Source organism: Globicephala melas, chromosome X (genome assembly GCF_963455315.2).
Source record: "Globicephala melas chromosome X, mGloMel1.2, whole genome shotgun sequence".
Lineage (NCBI taxonomy): Eukaryota > Metazoa > Chordata > Mammalia > Artiodactyla > Delphinidae > Globicephala > Globicephala melas.
In genome coordinates, this window is record NC_083335.1 from 40,666,750 (window position 1) to 40,691,207 (window position 24,458).

A 24,458-nucleotide genomic window follows, 5' to 3' on the forward strand; every position below is an offset into this window, starting at 1 on the left:
GTGTCATTTCTGATTATTGCTTTGCCTCTTCAGAGTCTTTTCTTTTCTTTTTGTATTTCTCATAATTTTTACTTGAAAACTGGATTTGTATAAGACTAATTACTGAGGTAAATGGAGTTTATTATTGGAGATGAGCCTGTCATTCCTACAAAGCTTTTAGTGTGAAGTTTGCATTAATCTAGTTAGAAGTTGGGCTGAGTTTGATGTTTTCTTCCTATTTGGCTCTGAGTCTTTCCACCTGGTTTTGCAGTTTCCCTTTGTATTTCTCCCCAAAAGGAACCTGTTTCTTGCTGTCCTCCACTGTTATTTTTACTCAGTGTTTGTTAGTGTGGTGTTGAGGGAGGGACGAGCATTCTCTGGTGTTCTGATTGTGTCTTCATCTTAGGCAACCACTGTGAACCTGAGTTTTGGTGGTGTAATCTTCACATGTGTTCATGCCTCTCCTCCAGGTATAATGCTAAGCCTCCCCTCATAGGTTTTTTTGTTTTTCTGTTTCCCTTTCCTAGCTGCAGTGGGTTTCTACTTTAGACTTTAGGATATGGGTTTTGTTGTCCGTTTCCCTGCAGATTAAGTCTTTTGTTTACTAGGGGAGATAGGTCTGGTTGGAATTTCAGCAGTGACTGCTATCTCCCTCTCTTAGCTGGCAATATGGGGAAAGCTCTCTCAAATTCTCCCTGATAACACCTAGTGGGGTTTCTGGATTAAAGCTTGAAAGAGAGTGCAAGCTCTTTATGTCTGTGGACTTCAGGGACTGAACACTCTCATGCTAGCCTTAAGTCTTTAGAAATTCATTAGAAATTTCAAGCTGAATTTTCGAACTGGTCTACATGGTGTTTGGTGGTGTCTATTCCAGATAAGCAAATGCTTGGGTCCTATTTCTCCCTACATGAGTCTCTCTCTAGATTTTGGGATAATCATTTGCCCTGTGACCTCAGTTCTCTAAAGGTTTTAAGAAGATTTGTTATTTTGGGGACTTCCCTGGTGATCCAGTGGTTAAGACTCCATGCTCCCAGTGCAGGGGGCCCAGGTTCAATCCTTGGTCAGGGAACTAGGTACTGCATGCTGAACTAAGACCCAGCACAGCCAAATAAATAAATATTTAAAAATGCAAAATGTTATTTTGCATTTATCCAACTTCTTTTCCTGTTGTAAGTGTGAGTAGCATTCTTTTCAGCTCTCCATTTGGAGCTGAAACTAAAATTTGACTTGTTCATTTTACAACTTAAATATAACATTTGATTTAAAGTTCCTTTTGGTTCCCATAAGCAGTACAATCTCTTTTGCTCTTGTGCCTTGCACTGGACAGGGAGTTGGGGCCTATTTCAGAAACATTTCTCTCATTATCCCAAAAATATTCTTGTGTCTGGGAGGATAGTGAGGGAGAAGCAAGGTAGATATTCCTTATTATATGGCTGTCTTTAGCAACATTGGCCATTGTCTGTTGGCTCAAGGTGAACAGGTGAAAAGTTAAATAGTCTGGAGACTATTCCTATCATTGGAATGATGAGAACTCATAAATTGTCAGTCGTAAAGCTTTGCATTTCTTCCCTGTCCTCTTTCCCTTTGAGGTATGAAGGAGACTTTTGTAGAGATGGAAATAAAACTCCATAGCCTAAAAATGTAAAGAATTTCTCCTTTTCAGCTACAAACTAAGACTGACCAGATAATTTTGAGTTTAAAGTAGAAGGGTTGAACCCTTCTCTCAGAGTTCAGTGAAGTAGCATCCAGAGCAATAGTGATGGGGATGCAGTTGGACAGTAACCCCAAACAACCTTGCTCAGACTCCCAGAAGGGCCTTGGTTGTGCCTGGGCCTGTTTTAGTGGTTTTGTGGTGAATTCAGTTCTGTATCTGCCTGATGCCTTGCTTCTGATGTTTGATTCAGCCCAGTCCCAGAAGTACAGGAGACAGCAGGCAAGGGAGCTTACAAAGGCATGTGGTCCTCCAACTCAGGAGAAAACAGGTGTTACCACCTGTTTGAATACCCTCATGTGCTGTAGGCACAGCATCTGATTTGGGTACTAAGGCAGTCAAGCTGTGAACTGGCATTAAATGCCTTTTTAAGGCATTAATGGTGGAGGAAGCAATGCCACTGTGAGCCTTGCTTTTTAGGTCTGTCATCTGAAGAACCATTACCACTATTCGGACATCCTAAAGGATTGGCTGGGCAATAAGGTGGAGATAAAATTCAAATCCTTAGGTTCCAATCTAGGCTCTTCCCCTTACAGGTATGTAACCTTGTATAAATCACATACACTCTTTGAGCCTCAGTTTAGTCACCTATATTGAAGGCACAATAACACCTCTCTCAAAATTGCCTGTCAGAATTAAAAGAGCTAGAAATATGAAAAAATGGACTGTGAACAGTGATGATTTACATCACTTCTAGGCCACAGTGTAGAAAAAGGTGTGTGATATCTCCATGTATTCTTTTCCTCTGCTGCAGTGGTATCATGATTAGTTTGGATCTCTGGGAAGCTAGGGGGAGCAGAACCTCTCCATCCCCAATTCTCATGAAGTGTGAGAAATAAACTTTTGTTGTGTTAAGCCACTGATGTTTTGGGGTTGGTAGCTATCCTATCATAAGCTTAGCCTAAACACACAAATGGTCCTCAGAGTTAAGCAACAGAATCACTGGAATTCTTGTTAAAATACACTTTATATGTGGGAAAACTATATTGAGAGGCAAGTGATTATGATAGTGGTGATTATGATGGTAAGAGAGTACTACTCAAGTGTCATATCAGAAAGTCTATAGGTAATAACTAAACAAGTCGAGGAATAGCAGTTGTTAAGTCATATGTCTGATAAGGAACTTGTATCCAGAATAAACAAAGAACTGTTACAGCTCAACAATAAAAAGACAATCAACCTAATTTAAAAATGGGTAAAGGACTTGAATACACATTTCCCCAAAGAAGATATACAAATGGCCAATAAGCACATGAAAACATGCTCAGCATCATTAGCCATCAAGCAAATGCAAATCAAGGCCACAGTGGGATTCCACTTCATACCCACTGGGATGGCTATAAGAAAAGATACAGACAATGACAAGCGTTGGTGAGAATGTGGAGAAATCGGAGCTCTCGTACACTGCTGATAGGATTGTCATATGGCACAGTTGCTTTGGAAACAGTTTGGCAGGTCCTCAAAAAGTTAGAGTTACCACATGAACCAGCAATTCCACTCCTAGGTATATACTCAAGAAAATTGAAAACATATTTACATGCAAGAAGTTAACACTGCTGTATGATATATATGAAATTTGTTAAGAGAGTAAATCTTGAGTTCTCATCACAAGGAGAAAAATGTTTTTCTTTTCTTTTTATTGTACTTATATGAGATAATGGGTGTTAACTAAAATTATTGTAGTAATCACTTCACAATATATGTAACTCAAGCCATTATGCTGTATACCTTAAATGTATACAGTGATGTATGTCAATTATGTCTCAACAAAACTGGTAAAAATTTTAATTAAAAAAAGAAAAAATGGAAAGAAATTACCTTTGCTTCTTCCAGCAGAAATGATTAACTAGTGTATCAAATACTACATACCTGTGTTTTTTATAAATCAGAAACAAAACAAATATATTACAGTACCTCTTCATAAAATGAATCAAAGCATTCAAATGAAGTTAAAAGCAACTTTGGACATAATAATCAGCATGGTCTGAGGTTATCTACATAATAAACTAAGGCAGAACCATCATTTCTGTACTTGAAAATTTTATATTTTGAATTTTCAATAGTTTATTTTAAAAGACAAAAGAAAATGTACACGAATGTTCAGTACTGATATGGACGTGGATGGACCTTGAAAACATTATGCTACATGAAAGAAACTAGACAACAGAGGCCATGTACTATATGATTCCATTTCTATGAAATGTCTAGAATAGGCAAATCCATAGAGACAGAAAGCAGATCAGTGTTTGCCAGTTGCCGGGGAGAGGAGGGAATGGGAGCACCATTATGTGCTAACGGGTATGAGGTTTCTTTTTAGGGCAATAAAAATGTCCTGTAACTGAATAATGGCGATGGTTTCAGAACTCTGTTAATATACTGAAAACCACTGAATTGTGCACTTTAAGAGGGTGAATTTTTATGAAGAAAAGAGTGAATGTTGTGATATGTGAATTATATTTCAATAAAGGCGTTAAAAAAAGAAATATCAGGACTTCCCTGGTGGCGCAGTGGTTAAGAATCCGCCTGCCAATGCAGGGGAAACGGGTTCGAGCCCTGGACCGGGAAGATCCCACATGCCGCGGAGCAACTAAGCCCACAAGCCACAACTACTGAGCCCACACGCCGCAACGACTGAAGCCCACATGTCTGGAGCCCGTGCTCCACAACAAGAGAAGCCACCACAATGAGAAGCCCGTGCGCCACAACTAGAGAAAGCCCACGCGCAGCAACAAAGACCCAACGCAGCCATAAATAAATTAATTTAATTAATTTTATAAAAGAGAAAGAAATAGCAGCATAAGCATATTCTTCTGAAATACGGAGGTAAATACCAGAAGAAACCAAAAACATTTATGGTAGTTGCTTCTGGACAGTGAGAATGTGGAATGATGAGGCAGACTGCAGTTTTTAATAATATATTCTCTTACACTATTGGGTTTTTTAATTTTATACATATATCCATAAAAATAAAAATGAGCTAAAAACAAAGGACACCTACACAGAGACATATTTTAACATCTTTATTAGAGTATAATTGCTTTACAATGGTGTGTTAGTTTCTGCTGTATAACAAAGTGAATCAGCTATACCTATACATATATCCCCATATCTCCTCCCTCTTGTGTCTCCCTCCCACCCTCCCTATCCCACCCTTGTAGGTGGTCACAAAGCACCAAGCTGATCTCCCTGTGCTATGCGGCTGCTTCCCACTAGCTATCTAAAATACCGTATGCTAACACATATATATGGAATCTAAAAAAAAAAAAAAAAGGTTCTGAAGAACCTAGGGGCAGGACAGGAATAAAGACACAGACGAAGAGAATGGACTTGAGGACACAGGGAGGGGGAAGGGTAAACTGGGACGAAGTGAGGGATTGGCATGGACTTATATACACAGAGACATTTTGAGGAAAAGTCAAAAGAGATTCTGATACATTGGATCTGAGGCGGGAGCCAGGATTCTGCATTTTCAACAAGGTAGGTGTTTTCGATGCAGATGGTCTGCTAGTAGCTAGCAAACTTTGAGAAACACTACTATATCCAATGTTAAAATTATTTAACAATGGATTGTGGTATAATCCCTCTCTTGCTGTGTTCCTTTTGGAGTGGCAAGTTTCAATTGCTAAAGAATGAAATTATGTGCTCAAGATTATGTATTCAGGGACAGAACTGGGCCAAGAATTGAGGCCTTCTGACTCAATAATTAATGTATTGATTTTTAAGCTTCTGTCATGTGTTGTAGGTACCAAAATGAATAAGATAAATTCTTTGCTTTGAATAGGGCAAGTCTAGTGGGCTAATTATAATGCCTGAAAATGCATTAATCAAGATTTTACAAAGCGTTTCCCACATTTCATGTCAACTATAGTTTTATAGTTAATAAAACTATAACGTGAGAAGGGGGACCTTCTCCATAGTTCAGTAGGGAACATAGTGGGGTGTAACTCACTAGAGACTCCAGGGAAATCAAAGGGGCTTTGTTACCTTGAGGACTTCAGCTCACCAGCAGCAGTGGGGCCCTAAGGAGAGTACAGGACACATGAGAAGAGGGAGAGTGTCCTTCAGATACAGCATTACCTGGGGGAGAGTGACACCCACCTTTCAGCTGTCTGGATTTATTTATGGACACACGTGAGAGCTCCCTCAGCCCTCTCCCAAACATTTGATGGGGTTCTGGTCCTGCTAGTGCAGGGGAAAGGGTAGGAACCATCCTAACACAGTTCACACACTCAGCATCTCATCTGATCTTCTCCACAGCCCTGGAAGGCAAGCTTTATCCCCAATTCACTGATGAGAAGACTGTTCCCTACGTCAGTGGTTCTGTAATAACTGCCAGGTTGATTCCTCCAGCTGTGAGTCCCAGAGATAATGTGTTTTACGCATCATTTCACATCCTGACAACAGGAATTTTAAGTGTCTCCACTACCTTCATAAACTCACTGAGCAGTTATTTTGATTGCTTGGTATTTTCCTATGTTTCAAATACTTTATTATTTATTTTATGACAAAAGTAATCTGTGTATTTTAGGGGGAAAAGTACAGGTGAAAGGATAATCTCTACCACCAGCACCCAGAGAAAACCATTATTTTGCTTTTGGTCTACTCAGTTTCAGTTTTCCCTGTACATGGATGTATTGTATAACTTTTTTGTTTTATTTTTTCAAAAACGGATGGATGCTGTATATGTGGTTCTGAAAACTGGTGTTTTTCTTTATTGTTATTTTACAGTGTACCATGAACATCTCCTCCATGCACGTGGGTGAAAATCCCCTACTGAAACACAGAGAGCACTGTAGTTGGATCAAAAGGCTGCTGGTAACGAGACTGACACCTAAAGCAAAGAATCAGCTTAAGGTTAAAGCACATAGCCTGGCAAATGCCTGCCAGGGAAAGCAGGGTCAGCGATATTCTCATCAGAGGAGTCAGAATTGAAGGCCAAAGGCATTAAAGATATGGGATATCATGTAAGCGCCTCTGGCTCCTACCTCTGCCCCTCATTCCCCTGACACCCCGTTGGCCCCTTGGGGTGAATGGATCCTGTACATCTCTTTGCATCCAATGAAAACCACCCATTTTCTGTCTTTTCCTTAGCTCTTCCTGAGCCCTTGACATAGCTGCACATTCTGTCATCATCTCCTCACTGCCCAGATGCCTTTCCTGTAAGTTGTTCTGATAGTCCTTGGGGGAATCGTCCGTTCCCCTGTCCGTTTTTCTTTTTGCTTTCCGGGGCACGTAGTCTTCATCGGTGTGCTTTTCGGCAGCCCGCGGCTGACTCTCTGGCTTTGCCTGGGATTCCAGCTTGCCCTCACCGTGTGGTTTTCCCTCAGCTTCGGACTTGTCCTGCTTTTCTCTCTTCCTCTCATCTTCTGGTTGTCCCTGGTCTTCTGGCCGTCCCTCATTCTGGAGCTCTCCCTCGTGTTCTGTCTTCCCCTCCACTTCTGGCTTTTCTTCCTCATCTGACTTTCCTTCATCTTCTGTATCTACTGCATCTTTTGACTTTCCCTCATTGTCTGGGTTTCCTTCATTTTCTGGCTTTCCTTCATTTTCTCTGTAGACCTTCTCCATGTTGAGATTTGCCCTCCTTTGCCTGTCCTAGGAGACAAAACGGAGACAAAGGAGACTGAGGACTTAGGTGGTGAAATACAGGTTCTGGTAAGTATTTGCCTCTGTGATTTAAGATCTTCATGGCCTACCCCTATGGGCGGGGTGCACTCCCGCCCATACATTTTCTCCTTTCTTTCCCAGTGTATACAAGGTTGGCACACATGCTAACATGAGCCCACCTTGCAGACACTTCCACAGGTGCTTTTCCCTACATTTAAGTGGGCTGTGCTGACAAGTGTATAAGAGCAGATTTGTCCCTAAACTTTTCTCTGGCCTTGGCTATGCCGGTAACAATTTTAACTGGGTGGTCCCAACTTAGACTGACCCACAAGAAACCTGGCCAGTTTCTTTTTCCCCTTGTCTACAGTTGTAAGACTTGTAGAACTGCAGATATAACCAGACAATGGCCAGTTCTCAGATATTAGAGATACTCTGTTATCTTCAAGGACTTCACAGATGCCACACCTGCCAACTCTCACTTCCTTGTTCTCCCCACTGTCTTCACCAGCCATAAAGCACCAGGTTCCCTTAGGGTCCTGACAGAGGCCATGTATTCTGAGACTGGAATAGGGAGGCTTGGAGGAGGGGTGGCAGGTAGTAAACTCCCCAACTACTGCTCAGGCTTTAGTCACTCCTACTCCCAGGGGTCCTGGGGCAGTTGCCCTCTTCCGTTGACCTGCACTGATACTGCAGGTCTTTCCTTTCCTTGTCTGGGTTGGTGCCTACAACTACAGACCCGAAGACCTGTAGAGAGACAGGAGACAGATGGTGAATGAGGGATTGAGAAGTGAATGAGTGGCAATGAGGACACTGATTCTTTTCCGACTCTAGCTGTCAGTACTTTCCCAGCTCCTGCCATACCCTTGCCCTTTCCCTTGCTTCTCTGATCCCCCTCTACAGCTCCTCCCTAACAGCCTCCTTTTTTTTTTAACCACTGAGAAATGTCAGAGAGAGATTATTTCCAAAGTGTTTCTATGTTTCCCAATCTTCCTTCCAAATTTCTATCTCACTTTTCCTTGTGATGTTCAGGACAGTGATGTTCAGAAGGCATATCCAGTTTTGCTCAGGTCTCTACCTTCCAAACCCTCACCCCAGGGCACCCAGATAGAACGAGCCCATCACTCATTCTGAAAACGGTAATGGTAGAGTCAGGGAGCACAGCAGAAATGTCCAGAGCATTCCTGCCACCCCTTCCCTTTCCACATACACAGAAAGACCACATTTTCCTGCAATGCAAGAGACAAATTATTTCCAAACTCATTAAAAATTTTGGTCCATGTTACCTCCTCTCAACTCTCCCTAGTTCAGGAGTCACTCCTGCCCTATAGGGAGCTGGTCTCCAGACTGAACTTCAGTCCACCTCCTCTGTAGCATCTCTCCCGCTCCCCTCCCCCTCATCCCCCTCCCCCCACATCCCCCCCCCCCGCAAAAAGGACGAAGGTGGAGAAGAGCAGGCCTGGCCCCTTTGCAAGGGGGTCTGCCCTCCCCATCCTGGGTTCACAGGCGTTGCCCTCCTCCCTCCACCCTGGAAGGATCAGGCCATTTCCCCTCCATCCCCCTCCGCTAGCCTTTTCCCTCTGTCAGATGTCCCCTGATAACCTGCCTCCTAAGAGATCCCAACTGGTACCCATTCTTATCCTCTGGCTCCTCTCCATCTCCTCCCACCAAGCCCTCCATCTCTTGCACCAAATGGATGGGCATCAGGGAAGGGGTAGAGAGAATCTAGTCCTGGACCTGCTCTGGTCTTTGCCCTCTGCCACCCCCACCCCAGGTGTTCGCAGGAGGCAGTGAATTTGTGACCATCTCAGGGAGATGCCTCCTTCTCACATTTCTTGCTGCCATAAGCCAGTACTTATCCAGGGAAATAAGAGATGGTACCCAGACCTCTCACCCAACACTCACACAATTTTCTGCGCCAAAATAAATAAGGGAGGGTGGCATCTGGAAAGCAGACCGGATCCTGTGTAGCCTCTATCTGTTACTACCCCTACCTCAGGTGTCCCCTTCCCCACTCTGGCTAGTACCGACCTGCGACCTTGCGGGGCTATAGGGCAGTTGTCCCCTTGGTCCCTCAGTCTGAAATCTATCTTCCTCCACGGAAATAGGGAGCTGATACCTGAAAGAGAGGGACTTCTGCACGCGTTGGCTCCCAATCACATGAAGGAAACATCACCAGTGGGCTCGGGTCCCTAGTTCTCCTTCCTGCAGGAAGTGCCTCAGGAGTCAGCCCCCTTCTTCCCTTCACTGGCCCCCTCCCACCTCACCCTTCTTCAGTATCCTCCCCTGACCTCTTGAGGCCCTGTCACTCATTTTGGTCGTGGCTAATCCCAGAGGTCAAATGGGGCCCCTTCTTCCTGTGGTATGTATTTGTTCTTCTGTCTTATCAGGGGCTGCGTCTTCTCCCAGGGCTACTGGCCCCACTGATCCATCTCTGTGGAATTTCTTTCTTTCTCTCGTTTGATCTCAAAGCACCCACCCCCTCCATCTACTTCTCCACTCTGACACTGGTGCTCACTCCTGTCTTCCAGACCTTCACATAAGAGGTACAGGGTGCATTGGTAGGTAGGGAAGCAGGTAGTTGAAATAGGGATTTTATTTTCTTCTAAATAATTTTTTTTCAGTTTTATTTAACTTATTTCCCTCACCGTGTGTTACTTTTATAAGCAAAAAGTTAAATAAAGCTATTTTCATTTGGGAAAAAGAACATGTTTAAGGTAGAGGAAAAACCCAACATCCCCAAATTGTGAGAGCAACGTAAGTTCCTAGTATTAATTTTTACTAGAAAATAGATTTGATTGTCTACTTACAAAAGAATTCTTTAAGTTTTCATAAATAGCTGGTTCTGTCATGTTCTACCGAAAATACGTGTATTTAATGTTCCCAAACAATAGCTGAGTGTTAAGTGCACTTGCTGGAACATGATGGCTAACACAATATCAGTCTTGAAAATTTGGCCCATGGCTATTTTCATTCAGAGGTTTAGCTGTGCTGCAAGGCAGCTGAGGATCTGAGGGGTGCCGACATGCTCTGATCTTCCCTGCCCTATCAAGAGAGGAGGAATATGCTGTCCCGACCCCTTCTCACCTTTCAGAGCCTCTCATCCTTTGCATTCAGGCACCTGACTGTTGCTTACCCAAAAATATACATGGAGAGGTGACCAAGGTGGTGACTTCAATAAATGCTTTTGGCTCCTTCCCTCCCTCCCCCAAATTCCCACAGAGATTATGCAACTCCAGCAGAGTTGGGAATGCTGTTCTGACAACTGGAAACCAAAACAGATCCCTTCTAGACCCCTGCAGCAGAGGGTTTCCATAAAGCCTGTAGAAGTGATTGCTGGGGGGAGAGCCTCCAGACCTGCTTGCTGTCTACCCTTATTCCCAGTGCCCAGGTGGAAACTTCCTTGACCCTGTCTACTGCTTACCACCTAACTAAGGAGATGCAGCCTGCTGGGTCTTTCAACTCTATTATCTTTACCTCCAGGGCACCTAGGAGGAGCCTAGCCACGCTGAAGAGTTGCTGCCTGCAAGTCCACGCCCACCCTGGTGCTCTCTCAGCCAGATTTAGACCAGTGTCTAAGGAACTCTGACAGACTGACCATTACTGATTGACCTAGACCAGGTGTTTTCAGCTGAGGAAGTCTGTGGACCACCTGAAATAATGTGCAAGGTAGCATGTGCTTAGAAGGTAGTAGAGTATGTAGACTTATGAAAAGAAGAGCTGTACCCTAGGAGCCTCAGAAACCCTGATACATGATCAGGTTGACATCATGAAGAAGCAGAAGCTATGAGGTAGAGAAAAGACAGAAGAAGAAGGAGCTACTTGGGAATGAGACAGGAAGGAGAAGAGACAAATAGCAGCTGAGCTATGTTAGAGGGAGAGCACTTACTCCTTGGGTTCAGGCATTCTTAACTAAAGAAACCCCTGGAGTTATGTTCAAAATAATGTGCGCGTGTGTGGGGTGGTAGGGTATACACATTTTTACTGGGTGTGTACATTTGCCTAGGATAGGATCCGTTACTCTCATTAGATGCTCAAAGGGGTAATATAAAAAAAAGGGAGAAGGTCAACTGGCCTAGAAAATATATTTTCATATACATCTTTTTCTCAAATAGGACTATGTCTATTTCTTAGGAGAAATTAACAGAACAATTAGCCATTTTAAAGTGTACAACTCAGTGGCATATAGTACATTCATGATGTTGTGAATCTATCACCTCTATCTAGTTCCAAAACATTTTCATCAACTCCATACCCATTAAGCAGTCACTCCCAATTCTCCTCTTCCCCTAGTACCTAGCAACAACTAATCTACCTTCTGCCTCTATGGAATTATCTACTTTGGATATTTCATATAAATGGAATCATTCAATATTTGACCATTTGTGCCTGGCTTCTTTCACTTAGCATAATGTTTTCAAGGTTCATTCACATTGTAGCATGTACAGTATTTCATTCCTTTTTATGGCTGAATAATATTTCATTGTATGTCTATATCATATTTTGTTTATCCATACAAACATTGATGGATATCTGGGTTGTTTCCACCTTTTGGCTATTGTGAATAGTGTTGCCTTAAACATTTGTGTATAAGTTTTTATGTGGATGTATGTTTTTATTTCTCCTGGGTATATGCCTAGGAATGGAATTGCTGGGTCATATGGTAATTCTATATCTAACTATTTGGGGAACTGCCAAACTGTTTTCCACAGTGGCTGCAACATTTTGCATTCCTACCAGCAATGTATGAGGAGGGTTCCAATTTCTCCACATTCTCCAAAGCAATTGTTAATTTCCATTTTTAATTTTTATAATCCTAGTCGGTGAGAAGTGTCTTTGATTTTCATTTTCCTAATGACTAATGATATTGAGCATCTTATCATGTGTTTATTGGATATTTATATATCTTCTTTAGAGCAATATATATTCAACTCCTTTGCCCATTTTTAATTGGGCTTTTTGTTGTTGAATTGTAGGAATTCTTCATATATTCTGGATACTTATCAAATATATGATTTCCAAATATTTTCTCCCATGATGTGGATTGTCTTCACTTTCTTGATACTGTCTTGTGATTCGCAAAACTTTTAAATTTTTATGAAGTGCAATGTATCTGTTTTTCTTTTGTTGTTCATGCTTTTAATGTCATATCTAAGAATCCATTGCCAAATCCAAGGACATGAAGATTTATCACTTTGTTTTCTTCTAAGAGTTTTAAAGTTTTGGCTCATATATTTAGGTCTTGGGTCCATTTTGAGTTAATTTTTTTAATATGGTGTGAGTTCATTTTTCTTTATGGCTTTATAAGATTTAAAGATTCTTTTGATGGCAGTGCACAACACACTGTCACGCAAATGAATAAAAGGCATTTTTACAAAAAAATATATTACAATTTACCCCCTTGATGTCTTGACATCTGTTTTAAGTTCAATTATTTGGGATATTTGAGTGGCCCAAATAGTAGGGGATATTTACAGAGAGTAGGGAATAAGTTGCCCTAAACAGCATAGAAAACATTTTATTGTGAGAATTAAGAGAAGGAAAACAGGGGCTTCCCTGGTGGTGCAGCGGTTGGGAGTCCGCCTGCCGATGTGGGGGACACGGGTTCGTGCCCCGGTCCAGGAGGATCCCACATGCCGCGGAGCGGCTGGGCCCGTGGGCCATGGCCGCTGGGCCTGCGCATCCAGAGCCTGTGCTCCGCAACGGGAGAGGCCACATCGGTGAGGGGCCTGCGTACCGCAAAAAACAAAACAAAACAAAAAAAAAAGAGAAGGAAAACAAATAGAAGAATGAGGAGTCTTTGTAGGCCAGCCATAACCAAATTCCCTATTTATATGGTGATAGCCAAGAAAACAGATCTGAAGTTTTCAGGGTCTCTAACAATATTTTTGGTAGACTTGAAAAGTGTTATAAATATGAATTATATATTTTATGACAAAAAGATCTTGGTAACAAGTCCAGTAGTTATGTTGTTGGAGTGTACGAACTGATAGTTTAGTAAAACATATAGAAAAAGTTAGTGGTATTTATAGCCAAGGAGAAGGGGTAGTTGTGTTCATGGTCAGAGACGTAAGACAGGAGGTAGTGGTGGGAAGTTGGAGTCGGGGAGTAGGATTAAGTGCTAGAGAGTGGGAGGTCCTCTTCCCAGGTGGTTGAGGAGTGGTCTAGGAGGTAGTTGCCCCCTGAGGAAAGCAATAATCTCCATTAATTTTTATAATGGCATTAATAGTACTGTAGTAACCTCTATAAGATTTCCCTTTAGGCATAAGAATATAGAGATGTACACCTTTTGGCAGAGAGTAAAACATAAACCAGGGTCATTGGCTAAGTAAATTATGAACTCAGGACATGTAATAAAATCACTAAAATCAAAGGGAGAAAAGCAATAAATTTATTGTGTCCAATTTGTCAGTGCCTTAGGAAAGATAGCATATAGGCATTGCTGGGACTCTAGTCTTAGTGACTGGCGTGAAGTCTTTCCTCATTGAATGATCTTGGCATTCTTGTCAAAATTCACTTGACTTATATGTGAGAGTTATTTTGGGGCACTCTATTCTATTCCATTGGTCTATATGTGTCTTTATGCCAGAACTACCCCGTTTGATTACTGTAGCTTTATGGTAAGTTTTGTAATCAGGAAGTGTGAGTCCTCCAAATTTGTTCTTCAATTTCAAGGTTGTTTTGGCTATTTAGGGTCCCTTGAGATTCCATATGAATTTTTTCAAATTTATTTTTGGCTGCGTTGGGTCTTTGTTGCTGCACTCGGGTTTTCTCTAGTTGCAGAGAGCAGGGGCTACTCTTTGTTGTGGTGCTCTGGCTTCTCATTGCGGTGGCTTCTCTTGTTGTGGAGCACGGGCTCTAGGCGTGCGGGCTTCAGTAGTTGTGGCACGTGGGCTCAGTAATTGTGGCTCGCAGGCTCAAGAGCACAGGCTCAGTAGTTTGGCGCATGGGCTTAGCTGCTCTGCGGCATGTGGGATCTTCCTGGACCAGGGATCGAACCCGTGTTCCCTGCATCGGCGGGCAGACTCTTAACCACCGCACCACCAGGGATGTCCTCATATGAATTTTAAAATAGATTTTCCTGTACCTGAGTAAAACATCGTTGGGATTTTGATAGGGGTTGCACTGAATCCTGTAAATTGTTTTGACTAGTATTGACATCTTAACAATACTGTCTTCAATTCCACAAACATAAGATGTCTTCTCGTTTATTTGTGTTTTGCATTTTTCAGTGTAAAAGTGCTTTTCACCCTTGCTTAAATTTATACTGAAATATTTTATTCTTTTTGATGCTATCGTAAAAAAATTATTCCCTTAATTTCCTTTTCAGATTGTTCCCAGTTGTTGTATAGAAACACAACCAATTTTTATGCATTGATTTATCTGCAACTTTGCTGAATTCATTTCTTAGTTCTAACAGTTTTATTGAGGACTCTTTAGGGTTTTCAACCTATAGGATCATGTCATCTGTGAACAGAGATATTTACTTCTTCCTTTCCAATACAGTATGGATTTTTTTCTCACCTAATTGCTTGGGCTATGCCTTCCAGTACTATATTGAGTAGAAGTGATGAAGGTGACCTCCTTCTCTCATTTCTGATCTCAAAGGAAAAGCTTTCAATTTTTCACCACTAAGTGTGGTGTTAGTTGTGGGCTTTTCATAGAAAGCATTTATTATGTTGAGGTAGTTTCCTTCTATTCTTAGTTTGCTGAGTGTTTTTATCATGAAAGAGTGTTGAATTTTGTCAAATGTTTTTCCTGCAACAATTGAGATAATCATGTATTTTTTCCTTCCTTCTCTTAATATGGTTTATTACATTACTATATTTTAATATGTTGAACAATACTTACATCCAGGAATAAAGCCCACTTGGTCGTGGTGTATAATCCTTATAATGCACTGCTGAATTACATTTGCTAGTACTTTGGAATTAATATTCATATGGGATATTAGTCTAGTTTTCATTTCTTGTAGTGTCTTTGTCTGGATTTAGTATTAAGATGCAGCTGGCTTGACAGAATGAGTTATGAAGTGTTCCAAATTTTTTGGAAGCATTTGAAAAAGACTGGTGTTAGTTCTTCTTTAAATATTTGGTATAATTTACGAGTGACACCATCCTGTCTTGGGCTTTTCTTTGTTGAGAACTTTTTGATTATTGATTCAATCTCCTTACTCATTACTGTTCTGCTCACATTTTATATTTCTTCAGTATTCAGTCCTGGTAGGTTGTGTGTTTCTAGGAATTAGTCTGTTTCATCCGGGTTATCCAATTTGTTGACATACAATTGTTCATAGTCCTCTCTTTTAATCTTTTTTATATCTGTAAAACTAGTAGTAATGTCCCCTCTGTAAGTTAATTTTAGGTACATAGATATTCTTTTTTTCCCTACTCAACCTAGCTAAAGATTTTTCAATTTTGTTGAACTTTTTGAAGAACTAACTCTTGGTTTCATTTTCTTTCTCTATAGCTTTTCTATTATCTATTCTATTTGTCTCTGCTCTAATCTTTATTATTTCATTCCTTTTAATAGCTTTAGGTTTAATTTGCTGTTCTTTTTCTACTTCCTTGATATGTAAAGTCAGCTTTTCGTGTGAGATCTTTTTTCTTTTTTAATGTAAGTGTTCGTAGCTATAAGTTTCCCTCTAAACTCTGCTTTCACTGCCTCCCATAAATTTTGGTATGATGTGTCATTTTCATTTGTCTCAGATATTTTCTAAGTTCTCTTGTGATTTCTTCTTTGACCCATTGGTCAAAGTTTAATAAACTTTTATTGAGTTCCTTTGGAACCCAAGATCTCTGGGCAGTCCATCTTCATCTTTCTATCTTCCAGTGTTTTCCTATGCTTTTTGTTGTGATATGTCTTTGGTTTTTCAGTTGTAAGATGAAAGGTGTGGAAGGGATGGTGTGGCTCTACCTTATCCAGAACTGGAAGCCTGCAGGTCAGATTTTTGCTGTTTAATAAAGTTGAATCCAGCTCAGGTCTGGCTATGGTCCTACAGCTTCTCAGATGTATGGCAAGACACTTGTACTCTCTTAGCCTGTGTCCTTATTTATTGTTGTAGAGAGAGGTCTTAGGATTTCTAACACTCTGTCTCTATCCATCTCTGAGAATCAAAATGTCTTTTGACGAGAAAGGATACATTTTGATGAGGTCCAACATATTGATTTGTTTTCTGTTAGAGTTTGTTTTTTTGAATTCTAATTTCAAATTTTTTACAAACTCAAAGTCCCTAAGAGTTTCTCCTATTTTTTTTCCTAGAAATTTTATGTTTTACCTTACATTTAGGTCTTTGACACAGTTTCACTCAACTTTTTATACGATGTGAGATAAAGTTATTCTAATTATGATGATGATGATGGTGATCATGATCACGATCACTAATAAAGGTTCAATTGGAACTAGTTGTTCCAACACCAATTATCAAAAAGAGTGTCTATTCCACCATCAAATTGCCTTGGAATCTTTGTGAAAAGCATATATGTGTGAATCTATTTCTTGACTGTTCTGTTCCATTGATCAATTTGTCTATATTTATGCTGATACCACACTGTTTTGATTATGGCACCATTATTATAACTCTTGCAATAAGGTAGTGAAAGTTTTCCAAAATGTTTCTCTTCTCAAAATTGTTTGGACTATTCTCAGTCCTTTGGATTTTTTAATGTAAATTTCAGAATCAGATTGTCAGTTTCTATTAAAAACTGCTGTGATTTAATTTATGTCATGAATGTTTTATAGCTTTCAATGTACAAATCTTACACATCTTTTGTCAAATTTATCCCTAAATAATTCATATTTCTGATGTTACTGTAAATGACATGTTTTAAATTTTATTCTGGCTGTTCATTACTTGCAGAGAGCTGAATATTTTTCCTTAAAATTCATGTTCACCCAGCACTTCAGAATTTGACCTTATTTGAAAATAGGGTCTTTGCAGACATGGTTAATTGAGAATTGAGATCAGAGCATACTGAATTAGGATGGGCCACAAGCTGAGGAATGCCTAGGGCCACCAGAGCTGGAAAAGGTAAGGAAGCATTTTTCCCTAGAGCCTTCAGAGAGAACTTAGCATTACTGTCACTTTGATTTGGACTTCTGGTGTACTGAACTGTGAGAGAATAAATTTCTCAGTTTTTTTAAAGTCACCAAGTTTATGGTTATTTGTTAACAGCAGTCTCAGAAAACTAGAAATACAGCTAAATTTGTATACTGATCTTTTATCCTGCAACCTTTCTAAACTCACTTATTAGCTCTAGCAGTTTTTGTATATTACATAGGATTTTCTACATGGACTATCATGTTTTCTATGAATAAAGATTTTTCTATTTTTTTCCTTTGTAATCTGTATGACTTTTATTTCTCTTTCTTATCTTACTGTACTGGCTAAAACTTCTAATACAGTGTTGAATCTAATTTGTGAAAGTGTCCATTTTTGCCTTGTTTCTTATCTTAGGGGGAAAACATTTAGCCTTTAGGCACACGTCAATATGTAGGTTTTTCATAGATGTATTGTATCAGGTTGAGGAAGGTCTCTTCTATACCTGGTTGCTGAGTATTTTAATAAGAGATTTTTAAAATTTTAGCAAATGTTTTTTTCATTCTCCCTTGAGATGATATGTTTTTTTCTCTTTTATGTCAATATGGTGAATTATGATTTTCAAATTTTAACCTTGCCTTGAATCCTTGGGATAAACCTTACTTGATGATGGTGTACTGTAATTTTTATATATAATTGAATTAGATTTTACTAAAGTTTTGTTAAGAATTTTTGCATATATGTCCATGAAGGAGATTGGTTTGTAGTTATCTTTCCTTGTAATATAATTGTCTGGTTAGTTATCTGGGTAATTCTACCCTCGTAGGATGAGTTGGGAAGTATTCCGTCCTCTTTAGTTTTCTAAGGATTTGGCATATAATTGGTGTTATGTCATCCTTAAATGTTTAGTAGAATTACCAGTAAAGCCATCTCGACCTATAGTTTTCTTCAGAGGAAGTGTTTTAAATGAAATTTCCATTTACTTAACAACTATAGGCCTTTCTTCTATTCTAATATAAATGTTTATACTATAAAATTTCCTGAGTGCTACTTTTGCCACATCCCACAGATTATTATATGTTGTTTTCATTTTCACTCAGTTCAAAATATAATTTCCCTTTTGATTTCTTCTTTGAGTTATTTACATCTGTATTATTTCATGTTAATTTAAATATTTGGGGATTTTTCAGAGATCTTTCTCTCATTAGCTCCTCGTTTAACTCTATTGTGCTCAAAATAGCATACATTTTATGATTTGAATCCTGTTAACATTATTGAGGCTTATTTTATGGTCCTGAATATGGACAATCTTGGTAAATACTCCACGTGCATGTGAAACAAATGTTCTATTGTTGTTGGTGGCAAGTTCTACAATTGTCAACTAGGTGAATTGGTTCATAGTGTTGTACTTGCTGATTTTCTGTCTACTTATTCTATCAATATTTTAGAGAAGGTGACTGTAATTGTGGATTTGTCTGTTTATCCTTGTAGTTCTATCAATTTTGGCTTCATGTATTTTGAAGCACTGTGATATATGAATGTTTATGATTGTTTTGTCCTCTTGACAAACTCACCACTTAAAATGATGTAATGACATTCTATGACCATAATTTCCCTGGTATTATTCTTTTCTCTGAAATTTATTGTAACTGATATCAATATAGCCACTCAAGCTTTGCTCTGACTAGTGTTAAGATTGTTCATCTTTTTCTATTCTTTTACTTGTAATCAGTTTGTATCTTTAAATTTAAATTAAGGTTCTTATAGGCAGTATATATTTGTGTCTTGCTTTTCTATACAATCTGACAATCTCTGCTTTATAATTGAGGTCTTTAGACCATTTACATTAATGTGATTATTAGTATTGACATGTTTGGGTTTTAATCAGGTATCTTGCTATTTGTTTACATTTGTCTCATCTGTTCTTTGTTCTCTTTTCCCTCCAACATTTTTTTGATTGAGTATTCTTAAGATTCCATTTTATCTCATATGTTGGTAATATACATTTTTAACATTTCAGAACCTACCTTCAAGTGATATTAAGGTATAGAATAAGAACTTTAAAATTGTGTACTTCCATTCCCTATCTCCTGGCCTTTGTGCTACTATTGACATACATTTTACTCCCACATGTTATAAATTCTACAATACACAGTTGGGGGCAATCCGAAGGCTCATGTTGTTTCCCCTCTCTCAGAGAACTTTTCCCTCGACTGTCTGATGTTCAGCAACTGAAAATTGTTCTTTTATATATTTTGTCCAGATTTTAGTTGTTTTAGTTAGGGAAGTAAATCCAGTCCCTGTTACTCTATTTTCATTTGAAGCATAAATGTGGCTTGATGTCTCACGTGATGGTTAATTTTGAAGGCTTTATTTCACTTCTAATCAAAGTGCATTTCCTATGTATCTCAACTCCCTGGAAGAGTCCAGTGTCTGTGCACTCTTCCTCTGGCTAGAAAATTCAAACTGCATTGCTTTCTTTGGTCACAAGGTGGCCCTTAAGTTTATTTTCTGAATTTCCTTCAATAGATTTGTATTTTTAAAGAAAAAAATTCAGTAATTATTTGTATTCAACTGTTATATTATCTGCATTATTATTTCAATTTTGTTAGAAATACATAAGGATTCAAACATGTATCCTTATCATTTTCTGAATATCACTAAATCTATACTTACTCAGTTTTTCATTCATCAGATATCTACTAGATATGTATGATGTGCTAAAACTCCAATGACCCAGTCCATATCTACATCTCAAAACTTTCTTGAACACCGTTTTTCTTTGATAACAAAGGGAACACTCTCTAATCTCACTGCCTTCTCTTTGCTAGATTTTTTAGGCATTTATGGGAAGAATTGGTCTATCCCTTTTGTGGAGAATGGCCACTGTGGGGGAGAAAAGGAGGCTCAACACATAGAAATGATGTCAACAGGCAAATGCAGCCAGACCTTAGATATAGCTGTTCTCCTCAAAGGAACTTCATGCCCTGCTCCTTTATTGTCTTTTGCTCACTTTCTGCTGGTTGTTTCTTGCCCAAGCATTTTACATGGAGCCTGACCACTCACATACTCCTCCCTTAGATGCCCTTTCAGATCCAAACACTCTGTTAAGAGCCAAGGGAAGCTGGTTAGCAGAAAGCATTCTGTCCAGAGACTAGAATCCTAAACTCATCATTCTCTGAGGTTGACAGGGCACCTTGAATCTACCTATATACGAAGAGATGTACATTTTTCTGGGCATATGCATGTCTAACCTATCAAGGTATACCATGGATTCACTCACATATGAGCTTCCAATTTCTTTTCATGAAGGAAATGCTGAATATCCTTAGGCCAAGAAAGCCAGAATGCTTCTGTTTTCCATAGAAGCTGGTGCAAATATTGGTAATCAAGAGCGGTAAGTCTGGGAGACTTCCCTGGCAGTCCAGTGGTTGAGACTCTGCACTTCCACTGCAGGGGGCGCAGGTTTGATCCCCAGTCAGGAATTAAGATCCCGCATGGCGTGGCTAAAAAATAAAATAAGAAAAAGAGTGAGAAGTTTGGTAGGGCATAAGCTTCTCAGTTCATCAATTTTCCTGTCTTTTCAACTTTAGCCTTTCTCTCTATAAACTTGTCTCACATGAATGTAATACCTTGTGTCTCAAGCACCTGGAGGAAGGAGGGCTTTGAAATTGATTAGGCATCTGATTCATGATGTCTGTGGTTTGCTGTGTTACATGTCATTTTCACCTGCCTAGCCACTTTTCCCTTTGGTTTCCTAAGTGCTATTGTGATGTTATATTCTAGAGCAGGGTTACCAAACTTTTTCTGTTAGGGCCAGATAATAAACATGTAGGCTTTACAGGTGGGCCATACCATTTCTTTCACAACTATTCAATTCTGCCACTGTAGGCCAAAACCAGCCATAGATAATATGTAAATTAATAAACATGTCTGTATTCCAATTAAACTTTATGGACACCAAAATTTGAATTTCATATGATTTCTACATGTCACAAAATATTCTTGATTTTTTTCAACCATTAAAAAACATAAAATTTATTCTTAGCTCATTGGCCAAAAAAATAAGCAGTAGGCCAGATTTGGCTCATGGCCTGTGGTTTGCCAACTTCTGTTCTAGAATTCTAAGTTTATTTCCACAAAAGAAATAATATGCATAATATGTATTTCACCTACTTAGCACACTGCAAGGCAACTTTTTTTCCCAAGTTCTACTGGAACACTTAAACCCAAGAGTCCTCCAATCTTCTCATAAAGGTGTCCACATTTGGGTATCCACTGAATTCACTGACATGATCTCCTGGCAACCAACTCAATATAGGATAACTTTTCACATTCATAGGTTTCACGGGGGTGGTGTGAGGAGGCACTGTCTCAAATTTTAAGTGAGCTGTTCCCTCACACATTGTATAGTCTCATGAATTATGGAGGTTTCTTGGGAAAGAACTACACCTAAGAAAGACCCAGACAGGCAAGGTCTTTCCATGAAGCTAAACGGGGAGAGGGGATTTATCCAGTTTATAAAACAGAGTGAAGATTCAATTCATTGGGAATTCCAGAGACATAGTGGGACTTTCTCACCTTAAGGATTCCTGAACATCAACAACCTGTGGAGATGGTGAGAATGGGGCACAACAGAGGAATGGACTTACCTACCCCTTAGCCTATTGGACTTGTTTGTGAGTATAGGGAAGACCTGGCTTTGGGAACTTCCCCAAATAGCTGAAGGTAATATCTAAAGGGTTGGGTCATGCATATGCCACTGGGAATGAGCTTAAAGAAAGCTTACAAACTTATTGCCTCAAGTGCACACAAAAGCCCTGGGAGGTGATTATTATCTTCATCTTGCTGATAAACATAATGATTTTTAAAGAGGTATGTCTCATCATTATTAGGTTTACACTTCTAAATAAGAGACCAAGGTAAGCTAAAACCAAGATTCTGTGACAAGTGCTTAGTAAGTGCTCACATTGCTTTATCAGGTTGTCAATCTCTTTCATTAAGTAGTATGTGTTGTTTTGAAAAATGAGAAAATAGAGGGAGTGCCCTGGCAGTCCAGTGGTGAGGACTTGGAGCTCTCACTGCTATGGCCCGGGTTCAATCCCTGGTCTGGGAACTAAGATCCCACAAGCCAGGCAGCGCGGCCAAAGGAAATAAAAAGTACATGGAGGATATAATGTGTGGGTTGCCAGGACCTCAAATCTTGAAAATGAGGATGCCCTCTGAGAGTTCTAAATGGATAAATCTGATAGACAATGAACATGGCTTTCTGTCTCTGTGAATAACACAAGAAATTATCTGTGGATGTGATACTGAAAACGTTGGGAAGATCTAGTACTCAAATCAGCATCATTTGGGAGTTGTCCAATGCAGGTAAAAAAATAAAAAGGGCGAGAAAATAGAGATAAGAAAATAAAAATTATTCATAATTCTACCATAAAGAGATCATTTTACTTTATATATCCTTAGACTGTCTATTCAGATATAAAATATATACGATTTTAAGGGAAAAAACAGAGAATGCTTTTTTAAACTGCTTTATTAATGTCACAATATATAAAGAACATCTCTCCATGCAATAGGTAAAACTCTCCTGCTGACACAAACTTACAGATTGGGTCAGAAACACAACATTCAGTTAGAAGCTGGTAATAGGAGACCCACAAGAAACAAGTAACACCAAAAGGTTTACAACAAAGGTACGTCACAAACATGTAAGTTTAGGAAGCAGGTGTGTCTCCCTACTAACTTCAGGGAAAACATCAGGATTCAAGGCATAAGGCAAAACTCATCATGATGGTCATGGTGAGGGGGGTCAGTGCTAACTGCCCGCAGACTATGACTCAACTGCTTTTCCCTCAGCTTTTCCATCAGCTGCCTCACCTCCTCCCCAATCCTTTCCATATTCTCTTCTCTCATCCTTGCCTGTGGCTCTTCAAGCCTCTGAGTCATGTCCCATCTATACTGCAGGATGGGCTGCCTAACACGGAACCTCCTACGATTTCCTCTAGGTACACAATATTCACCAGCTTCCAAAGGGAGGGCGAAAGGCTCTCCTTTATTAGCATCCTGCCCCTTTTCATCCTTGTTTTCATTCTCCTGGTTGGCATTTTCCATGTAGAGATTTTTTACTGCTTGTTCCTCTTTGGACGCCATTGCTCCTAGGAGACAAAAGAGAGAAGAGACTATTTTCTGGGTGGACTGATCAGCACCGAGGACAGAGGCCCTACTAAGCACCTCTCAAGACTTCCAGCCCCGGATGTAAAGGCTCTTCAAATTTTCGTTTTCCCACCTGAGAGGCTCCTTATGCCCTCTAGGGGGCCCCCAGTCCAAGCTCTCCCCCCTCCCTCGCCCAAAACCGACCATTTTCCCTGCCTATCCATGCCCACGTCTCTGCAGGCACCAAAATGGAGGACAGGGTAGGGGGTGGTATTTGGGGGGTCTTAGGGCTATCCACACGTTCCCCCCACATCCCAACTGTCCCCCGCACAGACCTGGGCCTATCCTCGCGGTCTCCTGCTCCTCCCGATTCTTGCTGCAAGTGCGCCGCCGCAACACTTCGACTCGCAGACCTGCAGAGAGTAAGGGTGGGGGAAGGGGGGCTGCTGCATCCGGACGCTCGGCCCCTTCTCAGCCCCGCATCTCCCACCCCCGGCCACCCCCACCCAGTGTCCCCCGCTCCCATCCTCAACCGCCTCCGCGCCGACCACCATTTTCTACCCCGAGAAGAAAGGGGGCGGGGCGGGGGTGTCGGAAAAGCTCGCTGTGTTGCGAGAAGCAGGCAGTCGCTTCAGGGCCGCGCAGCCCGCCCCCAGAGAAGGCCTACCGTTTTCTGTGGCCAAACGCCAGGCCGCAGGGGGCATGGGGGCTGCGGACTCCGCCCCGGGGCAACCGGATCCCCGGGGAGGGGTCCACAGGCCGTGTCCGCTTGCTCACGCCACCTCTGGGGACCCCCCTCCGGGTTCCTTACCTGCTGCCCCCGCGCCTCCTACCCTTGGGGGCCGACCTCGGCCCGCAGTCCCTCAGGGCCACCGGGAGCAGGGACCGAGAAGGTAGCGAGCAACGGCCGAGTCTAACACTAGAGCAGGGCAAGCGCGAGTTGGCGCGGGCCGGTCACGTGCGCCCTCC

The 24,458-nt window shown here is 40.6% G+C and overlaps 2 protein-coding genes across 2 annotated transcripts; both read right to left on the reverse strand.

Moving 5' to 3' along the window:
- Window positions 1-4,950: 4,950 nt before the first annotated feature.
- On the reverse strand, window positions 4,951-20,832 carry LOC115849866 (transcription elongation factor A protein-like 5). The gene is given in 3 exon segments (XM_030851490.2): window positions 4,951-6,714; window positions 6,716-7,282; window positions 20,614-20,832. Coding segments are annotated over 2 exon segments (570 nt in total). The 5' UTR covers window positions 7,256-7,282; window positions 20,614-20,832; the 3' UTR covers window positions 4,951-6,684.
- A 2,019-nt stretch (window positions 20,833-22,851) lies between these two features.
- Window positions 22,852-24,458, reverse strand: LOC115849863 (protein BEX1). The gene is made up of 3 exons (XM_030851488.2): window positions 24,301-24,458; window positions 23,825-23,902; window positions 22,852-23,491 (listed from the first exon to the last, which is right to left on the reverse strand). Exon 3 carries the CDS (start codon window positions 23,484-23,486, stop codon window positions 23,100-23,102), a length of 387 nt encoding a protein of 128 aa, XP_030707348.1. The 5' UTR covers window positions 23,487-23,491; window positions 23,825-23,902; window positions 24,301-24,458; the 3' UTR covers window positions 22,852-23,099.